Here is an 18,185-nt window from a genome sequence, read left to right on the forward strand (position 1 = left end):
AGAACCAAAGCTTTATTCATGGTTATATGCTTTGAACCCTAATAATACACATCTGCTAATAACGCAGAGAAAATGCACGATCATTTAGCTTGCTGTTACAGTGATCAGTAACCAGCTGGTGCAGCAGGTGAAGCCCGTTTAGCCAGAAACGCCTTGTAGTGCTCCAAGAGCCTCCCGGCGTCCGGCATGGCCTCCTTCACGGCGTCCACCGCCAGGAAGCGCTCCGCCCACGCCGCCAGGGCCGGGAACTTGGCCTCGTCCAGAAGGTTCACACCGGCCACCTCGTCCACCACCTTGATCCACAGCACGAAGCTCCCGAGCGCTATGTCCACGAGCCCGACGGCGTCGCCGCCGAAGAAGGGTTTCCCCTTGGAGCACTCCCTGAACGCTCGCTCCAACGTCTCCAACACGGGGGCGACGCCGGCGAACGCCTCTGCTATCTTCTCCGCCGTCGTCGACCAGAACAGTTGCCTCCACGCCAGGAAGAACTGCAAGCACATCACAAAGAATCAATCCATCAACTAGCAATGCCTATGGTCCCAGATTCTCAGCGCAAGAAGCAAAATAGCTTGCAGCATCTGCACCAACGCATTCTTGTACCTTGTCGTCGATGTAGGCTGCCCAGAAGCGAGCCGTGGCGCGGTCGTGGGCGTCGGCGGGGAGGAGATGAGGAGTCCCGGTGCTTACCAGGCCTCATCGACGTACTGCACGATGACGAGCGACTCACACACCGGGCGGCCGTCGTGGATGAGGACGGGCACCTTCTTGTGCACCGGGTTGAGCTTCAGCAGGAGGTCGCTCTTGCTGAAGAGGTCCTCCTCGATGTACTCGTAGCTGAGCCCCTTCAGCCCCAGCGCCCCCTTGGCGCGGATCACGTAGGGGCTGTACCACGAGCCCAGCAGCTGCAGCTCGCCTCCGGCCGGCCATTGCAGTCTTGCACTTGCAGGCGGCTTGTTCGACGCTGTTGGAATTCTCGATATATAGTTTCACGACAGCGAAAGGGGCGAACCAGTCATCATATATTTATTAACTGATCTGGGTTAGGTGGTCATCAACTTTGAATCGTTGACTGGTGAGTGGTGAACCGACGTTGCTTATCAGCGGGGCAGGCAGGCAGCGATTTTCGTCAGCTCTGTCGTGAGCAGAGGAAAGCAGATCATAAAGTGGACAGTTGGCCATTGAATGAACCATTTGACACTTAAGCAACACGAATCTGTCTCGATTCTTCTAGAACCAGCAATTTAGTTTTCTGCACGATGGTTACATCAGTACATCCTAGCCGATTGACACTGTCACGTTCGTTTGAACCTTTTGGTCTGACTTATCAGTCATGGTACAGTGTTTTTCTTTCACAATAAATCAGCTTCAGCTAACTTATCAGCCTGGCTTATCAGTGACGGTGAGATGGCAGGATGAAATTGTTTTCTCCATGGCGGCTCTGTTGAAGATGAGGACGACAACTACGGTATCAGCATCCTCATCAGTATGACATGGAGACTTTTATTTTCGGACGGCGACATCAAGACGGAGATGGTGTCACCGCCATGAAATAATTTTCTTCAATCTCTTTTTCGTTTTATCGTGATTAGATCTGACCACGATGAAGTACTAAAGAGATTAAGTTTCAGATCGGTCTTCCTCATTCTTTGGTGGTAGAAAGAAGAAGGAAGACACCAGAAAGAAGAAGTTTCTCAACTCCGTCTACACGAATGTTGGCCGTCGTTCGTTGACATCTGTTCTCAGGTCTTTTGCTGAGGTTTGTCTATGCGCTCATCCATACTGCAAAGCGTTGTATATGTTTGGTTTTAAGATCTGAAGCTATTCACGACGTGAGTATAATTTAAATAAAAATCAGTTTCGGAATATTTATGTAATTCGGAGTGCTTGTAACGTGTTAATGTAGCCGGCTATTATCTAATATAATTCGTAAAAAAAGTTTGGACAAGATCATGGGTACGATTGGACCGGAGCAAATAAACCCCACAGCCCCATCGGATCCGACCATAACGGTACTGCCGACGAATTTCTTTTCACCCTCTCCACTATTCTCAAAGTTTAATTTTCATCACTCTCTCTAGTCCCTTCAACTATAAAATTGTTCTTCATCATAAAAAAAAAACCTTTAGATTGTTTATTTTGGTCTCTGGACGGTTCAAACATCGATTTAGTTTACATGACATCACATTAGCCGTCGTACGTATCGCTATGTCAGCAGCAAGAAGATAAAAACGTGTTGATAGTTCAGAATGGTAAATTGGTTACAGATATGTTTTTTTAAAATTATCTAAACGTTTTTTCATGAAAAGATATACAGTTAAAAAATCCTAAAATCTTGTTTAATCTTAGAAAATACATAGATAAATTATTTTAGCTAAAAAGTATGAAAACAATTATTTTTTTCTAAAAACATGCTCTACCTTGTGGTGCCTAGGATGAAATTAGTTGAACTTCTATAATCACTTTTCAGTATTTATTTGCTAGTGGATGCTCTGTTACAACTAGTCCATATGAGACTAAGGCCTCTCAGCACTCAAATTTTTGGACTGTCAGATCTAAAATCAAGATCTTAGATCAAATCGCTTACTCTAACATGTTTTGTAGGGCTCCTTCCTCAGCTTTTTGGAGTAAATTATGTGAAATGCTACCAAACAGATAAAATATAATTGGATTCTAGTGAAGAGATGATAAGGGTAATTTCACCATTTACATTACAAGCTGGGAGCTAAAAAAAACTCTGCTCCCCAACACTCCCATCTAATCGTCACCGGAATCATTTCTCACCTGCTCAATATGTTGCTCCCCCACCAGAATTACTCCACTAGAGAATCAATGAGTGGAGCTTTACTAAATTGGTCCTTACATCTTTCCTCTTCTTTCACCACTCACACTCGACCGTGCCCATCTATGTCTCTCGCCCCCGCCACCTTCACCTCCCTGCCTGGCTCCGGCGGTGCCCTTGCTGGTGGATTCACCGTCCGCCATCACATCCCATCGCTACAATCAATCCAACACGCCTCCTTCCCGCCATCTTCTTCATCTCTGCCTCGGCTCCCCCGCCATCAACCCCCTTATGTCGGCTCCGGTGGCGCCTCGCTGCCTCCATCGCCGTCCATGACCTCTCCCACGCTAACTGGCTCATCAGGCTATCAACATCACAGGTTTGACACCATCGCTAGGCCAGGTTGCCCCTGATCCCTAGATTTTCTTCTACCCGCAGCCTGAACATCGAATCCTCAAATCCTAATCTCACCGAATATATGCTCACCAAAGCTGAGAAACATGCCGGAGAAGGAGGAGAAACAAGGTTGGCGTTTGACGATTGGAGGAGAATTTGGGTGTTAGGGCACGTTTGGTGGTGCTCCATCTATAAATGTGGCTTCTGTAATGAAATAGTTTTTATAATTTTTTCTTATCTCCAGCTTCACTAGTTAGAAAAGTCTTTCGTAAAATAGTTTCTCCTAATAATAGGTAAAATGCACAAAATGTCCATAATGCCTTCTATTTTTTTCTTTTCTTGTTTTTCCTTATTTATTTCTCCTTTAGTTTCTTTTTTGACTTTTTCTCCTCTGGTTTATCTCTTACTCTTCCTTTTTATTTCTCTATTTCCCTTATCCTTCCTCGTCCCAACGTCAGTTTGCTCGCCTGCACAACGCTCCTCCACTCCCCATGCTTGTCTCAGTGCCTTTTTCCTTCGCCTACCTCATTTTACTATCCTCCTCCTACTCAGTCGCCCTCCACTTCATCTCCTACTCATGTTGCCTTCTCCCCATTCGTTGGCCAGGTTACTCCGCCCCGGGCACTTGACCCCCGTCGGCTCTACGCCTCACCTCCTCCTTTTTCCAGGCTGGAGGCAATTTGTCCCTAGGCCCACGGATATGAGGACGAAGCAGGAGGAAACCACTTTTTTCAGCTCTGCCTTGCGTTTTTGGCTCCTCTCAACGTGATTTGTGGGTGAGCCACCTGAAGTTGTTGCTCCTCTTCTCGTTTAGTTGGTGGAGTCAAGAAGCTGGATATGGTCACATGGAGCAGCTCATAGAGCGGTACCAAACATGCTTTTAGATTAATCGAAACACTGAGTGTAAAATAGGAAAGTTGTTTCAAAACTGTAACACCCTCGGTGTTACGCCTTAAACAAATTACTAAAACATGTCATGAGCATCATGTTTATGTGATAACACATGTGGTAGAATGTGTGGATGAATTTTTTTTGTAACTTAAGATGATCAATAAAAATGTTAAATGAAAAGCTACTCCATAATTCATGTATATCATGTAGGGTTGAAAACCAATTTTTATTGAACAAAAATACTATAGAACATATATTTAGCACTTAAATAAAGTTTGGAATATGGACTTTGTAGATGACAATGAAATCCTTGCCGTTGAAAAATAACTTCGCTAGTTAATGCTTCTAATGGCCTAGAAATGCAACTTGGAATCAAGTTGAGCTCAAAGACTTAGAATATTTTAAGTTTATAGACAGCAAGACAATGTCATGTTTGGCAATTTATTTTGTGAAATCGAGTTAAGGGATGGTGTCGTGTTTTAGCTCGGGTTGGTAGCCACACATGCCATCTTGAGCATGGTGAAGATGGTTTAGGTCCAGAAGCAACCATTTAGTTGTTATAGGCGCTTTAAAATTCGTGCAAGACATGATTTCGGGCTAGTTCACCGGGTGAGCGCGGTCACCATGTCTCGGGGACACGACGTCGCCACTCCGGCTCGCTCTATGCACGCACGTGCACTGCCACGCATGGCCGACTGTGACTACCCTGTCCTAGCCGCCACTGGCTCTACCGCGTGGAGCCACCGCTGATGCTCGCTCGACCAAGCGGCGCGGCCGCCTGCCTCACCGCGCTGTTGTCCTGCCGACCCGCCTCGTGCCGTGACACAACCGCTATAGGTGTCGTCACCTCACCATCACATCCTTGCCTCCCTCTACACCCCTACCCTGCTGCTGGCCTGGTTTGGTGCTCACCGCTGCCACGCGCACGTGGTGGAGCTCACCGTCGCCTTGCCATTTATGGCACTGCGGTCGCGGGCCATGTCGGTCAATGGGCGCACGTGCTTGTCCGATTGCATCCGCGCGTGTGACGCCCTGATCGCGCCAATCACATCCCGCCAAGGCAAGGCCGTGTTGAGCCCACCTGCTGGCCCCGTCTCCCTCTTTCTCTTTGCTTACCGTCGTCGAGCCATGCCACCAAATTACCCAGCGATCGATCACCTCCATTTAATTCATCGCATCCACGGCTTCATCATCATGTCCTCTCGCTGCCCGACCCCACCCAGCCATGAAGAAGGCACTACTAGGCTCCAATTTGGAGCTTTTCCCCACCGTCGTGCCATTAAGGCCACGCTCAGCCATGGTCGAGGGCAGCAATCCTACCGCCCATCTCGAACCAATTCACCTGCACCACTAGCTTTGTCTTGACTCCCTCTTCACCCTGTGCGCCTTAGCCGAACCGCTACCACCTCCCTGTCGTCGCTGACGTGATCGTGCCACCATGGTGCGCCACCGCACGGCTCGGCCGCACGTGGCCAACCCTTCTCCGTCACCCTCTTCTCCACCCACCACCTCGATCAGGTCCATGGTAGTCTCCTGATGCTCACTCGCTAGCCAGTTAGGACCTTAGGTGCTCTGGTTCACCGGGGCAGTCGCGCCACCGTCGTGGATGGCCACGCGCCACCGCAACTAACTCCAGCATGTCCTGCCGCCCCGCGTTGCTGCTCGGCGTAGGCGGTGAGACCATAGTTGAATGTCGGCCTAATCGACGAGCCAGTGCGGGTCTCTAGTGGACGGCGTGGCCACCCCATGCCACCGCTCGCCGCACCGCCGGGCACGGGTTAGCCGGGGGTGCGTGCGGGGGAATTCCAGGGAAGCGGGGGGGTTAAGTGAGAAGATCTGAGAGTGGAGAAAATAGTGTTAGTACTTAGTTGTAAATTGGGAGGAGTTTGAGGTCTCTTTTGTAAAATCGCCAGCGCGCGCGGGCTTTCCCTAGCGCGGGCCGTCTCCGTGTGGGCCGGTGTTCGCTTGGGCCATATCTATGGGCCGCCACGTGAGCGCGCGCGCTAGGTCGCGCAGGCCGCGTGGGAGATTCACTTTTCTTTTTTTTCTAAGGAATTAGAAATGGTTTTCTAATTTAATTTCTGAGCTGATCTTTGGTAATTAATATAAAATCATGTAGGTGTCCAAAAATTGTGAAGGTTCCTAAAATTGTGATCTATCTGTTGGTGTATTTAGTTCATACTTATATGTGTTGATATTAGGGGTTCTTAAATCGTTTGAGAATGCTTAATAATATTAAGTAAATTATTGTAGGAATTTTTGTGGTAAATTGGTGATAACTTTAGTCCTGAAATTTTTATGGTAGCTTCATTGTATTATTATGTGCTCACTATAATTTTTGTAGTCTTAGAATAGATTAAGCATTAGGGTAGTTAAATGCTCTTTGTTTTAATATACATTAAATCACTAATAGAAATAAAGATATATCCTTAATTTGCCAAGCTAAGGGTTTGTTAGTTGAACCCAACACTTTGCTTGATGAAGATGATAGTTAGCTTAGTATCTTAGTCATTAGGAGCTAGCTTAGTAGCTTGGTGTGCGTATTCTTATTTTAAGAGTTGTTGTTGCCTAAATGCTAAATGGTTGCATCATCATCGCATGCATGTAGAGAACGAGTTGGTGAAGATAGTGACCATAGACGATCACGAGTTCAAGGAGATCATCGAGGAATATGAGGAGGAGGTCCCGGAGCCACCATCAACTGACTCGGATGACACCACGCCTGCCCAAGGCAAGCCCCGGTGCATAACCCTTATTTTTAATAATCACTATATGTATATATGTTATGTGCATTTACGTTACAGAAATTGTATGGAAACCACATGCATAGATATATCTGTCATATGAGTCTTACTAGTGCAGGTTCGAGTAGCTGATATGCTTAGGTTTTTGGTAGCGTGAGTAACCTACCGTTACTCACAATAGGTGATTATTATAATTACTCTCATGATAAAAATGATGAAAGGAAAATGGAGACCGGGCAGGGATATGGTATGAGTATTGGTGGGTGTAACGAGTTGTGTCCCATGGCCATGGGGCTTAGCTTGGTTACACTATTTTCCCTATCCATGTTGATTGAGGACCGTCTGTTGCTGTGGATGGTAGTCAGGTCACAGACTTATTAACCTGAGCACATACTTGCTTATGTGAGTGGAAAGGCTCGTTATGCTCTTGTCATGTGTTCTGGCTCTTTCTAGACCGACTAATGGTGTGGCAGAACCACCCAAAATAACACACCTTCGGAGGCGTTCGTCTTTCACTAGACACTAAGCACCATGAAAGCAAGCTATATCGGACGGTTCCGTCGAGCACACCCTAAGGAAGAACTCAAACAATCCATGTTTTTCATCCAAGATTCAATAATGAGAATGAGCTTACATTACTTAGTCCATTTCATACAACAAGAGTTCTCAGAAATACATTATTACAATACCAAGTTCAGAGTGCAGAATTTAAACAGCGGAATTAAAATAAACATCTAACAATAAGATACAAGGATCTGTCTGTGCCCACCAGAAGAATCCTCCACACAACAGCTACTCCTCAAGCTACATCTGCAATAGGGGTAAATAAAACCTGAGTACACAATGTACTCGCAAGACTTACCCGACTAGTGGGAATAATTTCCCGACTCCAAAGGATATGATAAGCTTTATGGTTTGATGTGTTTCCTTTTTGCGTAAAGCATTACTAATAGTGAATCCTTATGTATGTTTTTGTTAGCAGTCATGATTAGTTGATTAGCTAACCATTCTATGTAAGCACCTATTCTACTTTCAAGCAAGAGTTGTGCAATCAGATCTATTTCACCATCTTTCAATTCTTACTACCGTGATAGATCGTAGACAAGTCATACCATATCACACGGTGATTGGCGAACCAATGTATCCTAGTTGGGTACCCCAAAACACACGATCCGCTTGTACCTCAGGCACAAGCAGGAACAACCCACCACTCTCCTATCAAGGGGGCTAGGTCCCCATCCAAACTTAGACTCCAAGCCACGACACCTGAGTCCCGGACTCAGTGCGATTGAAAGGGTCGAGATGGCGACTAGAGGGGGGGGGTGAATAGTCTTTTCTAAAATTTAGTCTCATTGGCTAACCGAAACAAGTGCGGAATTATAACTATTGGTCTAGCCAAGACTACACCCCTCTATCTATATTCACTAGCACCTTTCAAAGATACTAATTAGCAACAAAGGTGCCGGGCTAGCTAGAGCTCTCCTAACCAATTCTAGAAGCAAGGTCACACAAACCTATGCTACTAGTTCTTTAAGTGACAAGGGAGCTCCTACACATGCTAGTAAGCAAAAGCACAAAGCCAACTAAGCTCACTAGCAATGCTCAATAACAAGGCAACCAATGCCAAATTAGAGAGCACAATTACTTAGCTATACAAACCAAGCAATATGACTAACAAGGTTACGCAAACCAAATTAGCCACGCAAGGGAGCTACTTCTATGCTACACAAGCAAGAAGGTAACTAGCAAGCTACACAAGCTAACTAATTACAAGAGCAACTACACAAGCTTAATATGTATAAAAGTAATTGCAAGCTTGTATAATGGGGATACAAACCAACGGGAAGAACAAGGTTGACACGATGATTTTTCTCCCGAGGTTCACGTGTTTGCCAACACGCTAGTCCCCGTTGTGCCGACCGCTCACTTGGTGGTTCGATGGCTAATTAGCATCACCCACTAAGCCCGCACGTCGGACGCCACAAGAACCTACCCCGAAGGTGAGGGTAGCTCAATGACACGCTTTATTAAAGTTGCTCTTCGCGACTCCCGCGGGGCGAGCACAATGCCCCTCACAAGCTCTTCTCCGGAGCGCCACACAAGCTTCTTGCGGGCTTCGACGGAGACCACCACCAAGCCATCTAGGAGCTGGCAACCTCTAAGAGTAACAAGCACCACCGGCTTGCAACTCGATCACCTAGTGCCACTCGATGCAACCTCAGGATGCAATCGCACTAGAATCACTCACTCACACAATCGGATGATCACTATCAAGTATGTGTGAGATGGAGGACTTCTAAGCACTCTCAAGCATGGACACAAAGTCCCCCAAGGTGCTCAGCACCAGCCATGGCTAAAGGCCACTTCTATTTATAGCCCCAAGGGCTAAACTAGCCGTTACCCCTTCACTGGGCAACTGTCGGGTCGACCGAACGCTCCGGTCGTGTTGACCGGACGCTGGACCTCAGCGTCCGGTCGCCCGATGACAGCCACGTGTCACATACGTTCAACGGCATTCTTCCGATCACAACGGTCATCTTCTGACCAGACGCAGCAGCTTCAACTGACCGGACGCTAGACCCTCAGCGTTCGATCGTTTACAGTAAGGTACCGACCCCGACCGGATGCGTCCAGTCAGACGTGATCGGACATAGCCCTAGTGTCCGGTCACTCTCCAGCAATACCGCTTCGTCCGACAATAGGACCGGACACTGCCTCTAGCGTCTGGTCACTTTTAGAGCGAGCATCCGGTCGATAGACCGACGCTGCACGCTGACTGCCACTACTGACCGGACGCTCTCAGCGTCCGGTCACTGCGTGACCAGAGTCCGGTCCACTCTGTGGGACCTTTCTCATCTCCGTTTCTTTACCGAGTTGATCCACATCAACTCCAACCTCATCTCCTTTGTAAATGTGCCAACACCACCAAGTGTACACCACCATGTGTATGTGTGTTAGCTTTTCACAATCATTTTCCAAAGGATTAGCCACTCAACTTGTCACGCCACTCAATCCTAGCGACGATGCAAAGTTAGATCACTCGAGTGGCACTTAGATGACCAATATGCAAACAAGTTTGCCCCTCTTGATAGTACGGCCATCTATCCTAAACCCGGTCACAAACTTCTCTATACACCTGTGTCTAGTGAAATGGAATGCCCTAGGTTATACCTTTGCCTTGCGCATTCTATTCCATCTCCTCCAATGTTGATGCAACACATGCACCAACATGATCAACAATGATATGATCCACTTCATATCATCGCGTGATCATATTGGTTCATCGATCTTGACTTCACTTGCTCTTCACCGTTGCCATCGTCCATCGGCGCTAAGTCTTGCTCAAGCTTCACCGCCACGCAGTCCATCACTCCAAAGCCTTTGACTTGCCCTTCACGCTTGCAACCGGTCCATCAAGCCAAGTCTTGTCTTGATCTTCTCCACCTTGATCACATGACTCAATGTCATGTCTCATGTGCAATAAGCTCCTTCATCACCACATGTGTGAGCTTTGCAACATCTCCAAGCTATTTTCACCTTCATGGCATATGTTGCTCACACACATGTACATGTGGACTAATCACCTGTGTATCTCACATAAACACAATTAGTCCACCTAGGTTGTCACTCAATTACCAAAACCACACAAGGACCTTTCAATCTCCCCCTTTTTGGTAATTAATGACAACTCTACAAAGATATGTAAATTAAGCTCTTTTGGATTCATGTTGCTTGCCCAAGCAATTTTACCATGTGTAAATGATTTTGGACAAGTACCACAAACCCAAAATGGTAGTATTAGCTCCCCCTACATATGTGCTAGAGTGTTTGATTTGAAGGTCGCACATATGCATAGATTAAAATTGTGGGAGAGTAATTACTACTAAATGATGCTAAGGTGTATAGAATAAACCTTTGAAGCGTGTACCAATTGGAGTTACACCTTTAAGTTCATCCTTAGCACCATGGTTAGCTAGATATCACTTGGATATAAAAGCACTAGATACCTTTGTGAGATCAACATTAGAAGCAAGGTACTAGCATTACTTGTAAAGCATACCAAGTGTCTAGCTATCATCCTATGCATGCTAGTTATCAAATCATCATTCAAGTTCTACAACTAGCATACACCACACAAGCATGCATATTGAATTTGAAAGTTTATGCAATACAAGCAAGCACATGAATATGCACATATCAAATGCAATCAATCAAAGTTCATTAGCTTGCTCCCCCTACTTGTGTGCTTCTCTTGTCCAAGAATTTTGATCCATCTCTTTTCTTCAATGTTGCTCCCTCTTTGTCCATGTCCATGTCCAACCTCTTAAGTTTTCATATCTTATCTCTCCCCTTAGAGCATCTCCAACCGATCCCTCACTCAGCCCCCTATCCATCTTTTGAGGGTCAAACCACAAAAACAGCTCTCCAACCGATCCCTCATCCGACTCCCACCCGATGAGAGACCCTCATCCATCGCCTCCCATCCCTCACATGTAGGGGACCGCACGAGATCCCTCATCCATGACGGGAGCAACCGCCACGAGCCTGCACGTGCTCGGACATCTCCGCTCGTGCCTACTCTGCGTCGACGCCGCCGGTCTCCGACGCTGCCGTGCTGGCTCCATCGTTGACCAGGTATGCCCATCCTCCAATCGTATTTAGTAGTTGTAGAGACAAGGAGAGAGAGACCGCATCTACTAGATCCCATCGTGGGGAGAAGATAGATCAGCTACGGTCGGTTGGAGCAGCGAGCACTGCTCGTGCGTTGGTTGGGCAGGTCAGCAAGCTCCGCCATGCTACTGCCTGCCCCCTAGCCCCTCCTCCTCGCCCTCTTTCGTCCATTGTTGGTGGTGGATTTGTGATGCGGGATTTTTTTTCATCTTCTTCCTTCTTCTCGCGGTGTCTCGAAATCTTGGCTTCTCTGGATTGCTGTCGATCTCTGCTTCTCGATTTTGGTTAGTTTTGGGGGTTGAGCAGGAGATCGTCGCGTCTAGATCTGATGATTCTCGCATGGCCTCCTTCTCTTCATGAAATCTTGCTGCCCCTTGGGGACTGACGCCACTGTTGTTGTTTGTTGGTCTTGCCACAGCTCTGATCTGTTCAGTCTCGGGGGAATTCGACCCATGCTTCTGTGCTGCCTTGAATGCTCAACCGAGTCAAGAGTGAATGCTGCTACTGGGATTGTGGGAGTGTGATGCTCTTATTTAGATTGCTATCTTGTACTAGGCAGCAGCCTTTAAGCACCAATCTGGCTGCAATTCATTTAGCTCATCTGTGCTCATTCATTAGTTTTTGCTGTGGAAATCTCCAACAACTTTGCGTTCATCTGAAATATCGGCAGTACCATTTGTGGCCACCTTGATACTAGGCAAAGTTATCTGGATCCTTCGCAGGCATGGGCTAGGAATGGCATCAGTTTGTCCCATGTTCCCATGGGTGGAACGGGGATAACATTTTCTTAGTTTTAAATACTGGTACCACCTACAAATGAACGGGGATAACATTTTCTCAGTTTAAAATTCGACAGATTTATAAGGGCATTTATTCATGGATTGGAAAACAGAAAAATGCAAACACGTTACTTCTTCAGCCATGCATTAAATTAGTTATTTTGTGCAGCTGGAAACTCATAGCTTTATTTTTCTGTTTATTACTCAATGAAACTGATCGCTCAGGGGTAATGACCATCACCTTAGGCTTCCATAAACAAGTCCCAGCCCTTTTGTAATGTAAATAATTGATCGGTATACAAGGTCTGATCAACTTCATTGTCATTAATTTCTAAATGTCCCAATATACATGTATATTTATTTATTTTTTCTGACAAGACTGCTCACAAAGCATAAAATTTATTTGTCGCTGACCCTCTCTTATGTTAATCCTAATATATAATGTAGTATGTTTCTCTGAAATCAGAATGCACATGTTATCTCTTTTTCAGAAGTCTTCCTAAAGTAGTATGTTTCCTTTTAGGAAGAGAAAGGGCCATTGTCGTTCAATGCTTGTATGCTACTATTTTTTTGGATAGCAGATTATTGCTTCTCCTGGGGCTTGATGACAGCGATTCTGATAAGATCATAGTGGAATATTTTTATACATTGCATATTTTTTTGGATAGCAGATTATTGCTTCTCCTGGGCAAGACCGACTCTGTTGGCTAGAGCATTGCATATTTTTATTTTGTTTATACAGGTAAGTTGTAGTACTTAATTGGAACTAGAATTAATAGCATAACTTGTTACGGGCCTGTGGCACAGGAAGATGGAAATGCCCAGCTTCGATGATGTTTTTGGGAGCAATGTGGAAAACACCGAGGTTGATTATTTTGGTATCTCACCTGAAGATGGAAATGGCCAATGTGGCACAGGGTCTTATTTTGGTATCTCACCTGAAGGACAGAATGTTGTTGAACAAGCCTCTCAGTCTACGAAAGGAAGCAAGAAGAGATAAAAAAATTTCACTTTAAAAGAGGATAACATGTTGGTGGAAGCATGGCTAGAAGTAAGCTTGGATGCAGTTCAAGGCGTCGACCAACCTCGTGCTACCTATTGGCAACGAATTCATGATTACTTCCATGAGCACAAGGATTTTCAATCTGATCGTAATATTAGTTCTCTCTCTCATCGCTGGGGTATCATTAATGAAAGTGTTAACAGATTTTGTGGATGGTTAACAGCGATTCAAAATAGAAACCAAAGCGGTGTGACTGAACAAGATGAGGTAAGAGGCATTTTCTTTCAATTTGTTAGAAATGTATATGTGCATTCATGGTTACTAACACATATTAAATTGTGTAGATACAACAAGCACTTGAAATGTACAAGGAGAAAGATGAGAAAAAAGACCATTTTCATTGATGCATTGCTGGAATGTATTGCAGCATGAACAAAAGTGGACCGACCAAAGACCTACAAAAAAACAGAAGTCATCTTCCAGGGAAGGTCCAAGGTCGTGTATTCCTGAAACCAATGAAAGTCATCTTGGTGATGAAGAGCAGGGTCCCAGCCATACTTCACCAAGGAAAGGTAGGCCTATCGGTAAGAAGAAGGAGAAAGATCGCCGAGGTAAAAATCTTGTCGCTCATGGAGAAAACCTATACATGGAAGCAATGGAAAATATGTGGCTCAAGAGACAGAAGGCCGAAGAGTTGAGAGAGATTAGGAAAAAAGAGCGTAATGATCAAAGATTAGCTGTAGAGACTAGAAGGCTTGAACTAAATCAAGAAGTAGAGAATAGGAAGCTTGATCTGAAGCAACGAGAACTACAACTGAAACAAAGGCAGGACGATGAGAAAGTGATGAATATGGATCTTAGTTCTTTGAGTGAGCGGCAACAAATATTCTACAAGACAATGCAAGATCAGATCATTGCTCGTCTTGGTGGTGGAGCACTTTGAGATGATAGCTATATGTGTGGGGCATTATGTGTGTGGGGCAATATTTGTGAACCATCGTGTCATTTAAGTATTATTGTAGGACCTATGTAAGAACAATATGTCCGAACCACTAAGTTTAATTCTTGTTGCCTCTATATGTGGACTATGAGCTATGTGTGTCTTTAAATAGAAGGCACGATACATGGTGCATGCTTAATAAAACGATGAGTACAAGCCTCAATAATAAATTACATAGTACATGATTACAAGCCTGAATAAATTATATAGTGCTAAATTACATAGTAAAATGATGACTACAAGCCTCAATAAAGTACATGGTACATGATTAATACAAGTCTGCATGACGTTGCCAAAGATGCTCAATTAGGTCCTCCTTAAGCTGGCTGTGGGTTTCCATGTTTCTAATATTATGATGAGCTTGCATGAACTCATGTAGCTCATGTGTGCGATTACGAACTTCACGCTATGTAGGTCTCACTAGCTGGCCAATACCCTCGTAGTGGAAGTCGTCTTCTTCATTTCGCTCATCTTCGACTATCATGTTATGCATAATGACACAAGCTGTCAAATTTCTCTAAGTGTTTCTTTATCCCAGCTACGAGCTGGCCCACGAACAATGGCAAAACGAGCTTGTAAAACTCCAAAGGCTCATTCCACATCCTTCCGTACTGCTTCTTGTGCCTTGGCGAAGTATTTCCTCTTATTGCCATGCGGATTAGTTATGGTCTTTACAAATGTTGCCCACTTGGGATATATACCATCTGCTAGATAATACCCCATTGTATAATTATGATCATTGATGGTAAAATTAACTTGAGGAGTCTCCCCTTTGGCTAGCTTGGAGAAAAGATGTGAGCGGTGAAGAACATTGATATCATTGAGAGACCCTGGCAAACCAAAAAAAGCATGCCAAATCCAGAGATCTTTGGAAGCAACAGCTTCAAGGATGATAGTGGGCTCACGCTTATGACCGGTATATTGACCATGCCATGCCACAGGGCAGTTTTTCCATTGCCAATGCATACAATCTATGCTACCAAGCATTCCTAGAAAACCTCTGCGCTCACCTATTGCAAGTAATCTGGCAATATCATGCTCATTTGGAGATCTTAGGTATTCACCTCCAAACACTTTGACTACAGCTATAACAAACCTTTTAAGACTCTCTAGGGTCGTACTTTCACCAATGCGAATATATTGATCCATAAAATCTGCCGGTACTCCATAACTGATCATCATCAATGCTGCAGTAACCTTCTGCAAACATGATAACCCAAGTCGTCCACATCTATCTCTTTTTTGCACAAAATAATTGTCATGTTGTTCTATAGCTTGCATTATGCGAAGAAACAGAGGACAGGCCATTCTAAACCTGAGCAAAGAAATGAGAATAAAAAACCTACACATAGAAAGAGCATGATAAAAGAGAGCAAATGAATTGACCAAGATATTTGCAAACCTGCGTTGGAATATAGATTCCCCATAGGTTGGATGCTCCGAGAAATAGTCATTGTAGAGTCTAAAATGGCCACTTTCTCTTTCTCTATGAATATAGTTCCGGCCAGGTATAGAACCTCCCCAACGTGGATTATTCAAAGCTAGATATTGAGTGTGGGCTTGGTGTAATGCACTAAGGATGAGCTCAGGCTCATCATCATCATCTGAAGATGAGGATGAATCTAAGCAAGAGAGACGACTCATTTCTGGTGGAGAAGGAACAACAGAGTAGAGAAGGAGCAAAAAACGAATGAGTTGGTGTATGAACCAGGTGAGTGTGCAAGCATATATAAAGATAAAATCAGGAGACGTTGGAATATAGCCGTTTGGAGTAGAGCCATTTGAAATAGAGCCGTTTGAAATAGAGCCGTTGGAAATAGATTCGTTTGAAATAGAGCCGTTTGAAATAGAGACGTTGCAACAAATTTGCTGGAATATGGACTTCTAAAAAAGAGACGTTGAAAAAATTGTCATTACAAAAAATGGCCATTGGAATGTAGCCATTAATCAAAAGTATAAATGTTGAAAATATAGCTGTTAAAAATGGTTGATTTGTTAGTTACAAGATATGCATAAAATAGAGGTGGAAGAAAGTAGGGAGGCAAATATGAGGGATCGGATGGAGTTCACAGCTAAGTAGGGGATGGAATCTGGATGAGGGAGCCCTACTTTCAAGGATAGGGGTTCAAAATTTGAGGGTTCAGTTGGAGATGCTCTTACATAATTTATCTCTCCCCCTTATAAAAGCTTTCATATCTTTGTACAATCTCTTCCCTTTGTCATCAATTTCCATAAAAGGTGTGTTTCTCATTGATGCAAAGGTATGCATTTGGGTTAGATGGTTGAGGCTTGAATCTTGCATTTTTGATGGACATCACTTGATTGTTGGAATGACACCATTTGTAGATACCACTTGTAACTTGTGTAGGGCTTCTTGAGATACCACACATAAGATTTTTGATCTTATGATCAATTTGTGGGACACCTCCCCCTATGTGATAGCATGGGTCATCCATTTGATACACTTGAGCTCTTGTAGTTGAGGGATGCATTCTTCATTTGATGATCACTTAAAGTTGAGGATCACTTGTGGAACCATTTTCTTGCATGATTGATATTATGTGTAGATGTGATATCATTTGAAAGAATCTTCTAGTATGAAACCACTTGTTGGATTTATCAATAAAAACCACTTCTTGAACATTTGCTATCTTCATGAGTACCACTTATAGGATATCACTTGTGAGTTGATCTAGACATCACTTGTAGATTCTTGATGAAATACTTGAGTCTAGATACCACTTGTAACAAACAAACTAGATATCCATTTACATTGTTGTCTTGTGCTTGTACTCGTATCACTATCATGAGCTTCTATGATTGACTTGAACTAAATTGTTTTGCCTAAGCTTCCAAGTCCAGTTTGAACCAATGACAAGCTTCTTCACTCCTCTTGCAAGGGTTATCTTGCCAATGTTGTACTTGTCACTTGTTAGCAATCCAAATTAGATCAAGTACTTGGGATCACTAGCTCATGAACAAATTCATGTACTAACCACTAGATCAAGTAATCATTCAAACAATAGTGGTAGGCTATGAATTTAAGCATTTTATATGTTATGCATGATCCTATGAAGCATGTACTATATGCACTAACCGCATACTAGTAAGGGATGAGATGATCATGCATATTACAATGATACCTTTGCTATGTTGGAGTAGAGGATAGTCACATAGATTCCAATTCATTACTCCAATAGCAATGTGAAGTCCAATTATAAGCTTGGTGAAGACCAATAGATATCATGTTGAATTTCATTCTTCACCCATATGAAATGAGTAACACTTATGATCAAGTGCACTTTCTTGTTGCGGTTGACTTGCTTCATCTTTTGATCTTTGCTTGTATGAGAGTATCAATTTGAGAATACCACTTGAAATATCATGACTAGCTCTTTTTTTGGGTGTTGCTTTCTTTTCTTGATCAACCCTTTTGATTGCTTCAACTAAGCATCTCAAATGTTCCTCGGATCACCACTTCTATGTTAGCCTTCCAAGTACCACACTTGGTTCACCTACACATAGGCGGCAAGCCCCTACACTAGGGAGAAGTGACCTCTCTCCAAGAACCATTCTTGACACTCACTTGAAATAACTTGATTGATTGCTATAAGTGATGGACTTAACTTGGTGAGTAACCTTGATTCCTTCTTTAAGTCCTTTTCTTTCTTCTTGTTTAAGTCCTTTTCTTTCTACCAAATGATTTCCAATAGTCACTAGAACTTAAACTTCAACTTTATCTTGAGTTTGATCTTGATCTTTCAATTTGAGTACCGAATGTGTGCAAAGTACACTCCATAATCAAATAGCCTTGTACTCTTTGCTTGTCATGCTTTTAGATCATCTCAAAACCAAACTTAGGTACCTCAAACACTTGTAAACATGTTTCCAACTTGAGGACCTTTCAATCAAAGTGACTTTA

At 44.0% G+C, this 18,185-nt stretch overlaps 1 protein-coding gene and 2 pseudogenes across 1 annotated transcript; 1 reads left to right on the plus strand and 2 right to left on the minus strand.

Moving 5' to 3' along the window:
* On the minus strand, positions 1-5,046 carry LOC136460885 (probable glutathione S-transferase GSTU6; annotated as a pseudogene).
* Positions 5,047-13,071: 8,025 nt separating this feature from the next.
* On the plus strand, positions 13,072-14,206 carry LOC136460886 (uncharacterized). Its single transcript, XM_066460421.1, has 3 exons — positions 13,072-13,189; positions 13,487-13,530; positions 13,691-14,206. Exons 1-3 carry the CDS (start codon positions 13,072-13,074, stop codon positions 14,204-14,206), a joined length of 678 nt encoding a protein of 225 aa, XP_066316518.1.
* A 463-nt stretch (positions 14,207-14,669) lies between these two features.
* LOC136460887 (protein ALP1-like) lies at positions 14,670-15,544 on the minus strand (annotated as a pseudogene).
* Positions 15,545-18,185: the final 2,641 nt, after the last annotated feature.

Source organism: Miscanthus floridulus, chromosome 6 (assembly GCF_019320115.1).
Source record: "Miscanthus floridulus cultivar M001 chromosome 6, ASM1932011v1, whole genome shotgun sequence".
NCBI classification, from domain to species: domain Eukaryota; kingdom Viridiplantae; phylum Streptophyta; class Magnoliopsida; order Poales; family Poaceae; genus Miscanthus; species Miscanthus floridulus.

Bases quoted from the DNA above. Each gene is read 5' to 3' on its own strand.
- LOC136460886 (XM_066460421.1), top strand. From the start codon at position 13,072: ATGGAAATGCCCAGCTTCGATGATGTTTTTGGGAGCAATGTGGAAAAC. The intron at 13,190-13,486 runs GTATCTCACCTG...GATGGTTAACAG, and splicing joins TGGCACAGGGTCTTATTTTG to CGATTCAAAATAGAAACCAA. The intron at 13,531-13,690 runs GTAAGAGGCATT...AATGTATTGCAG, and splicing joins GTGTGACTGAACAAGATGAG to CATGAACAAAAGTGGACCGA.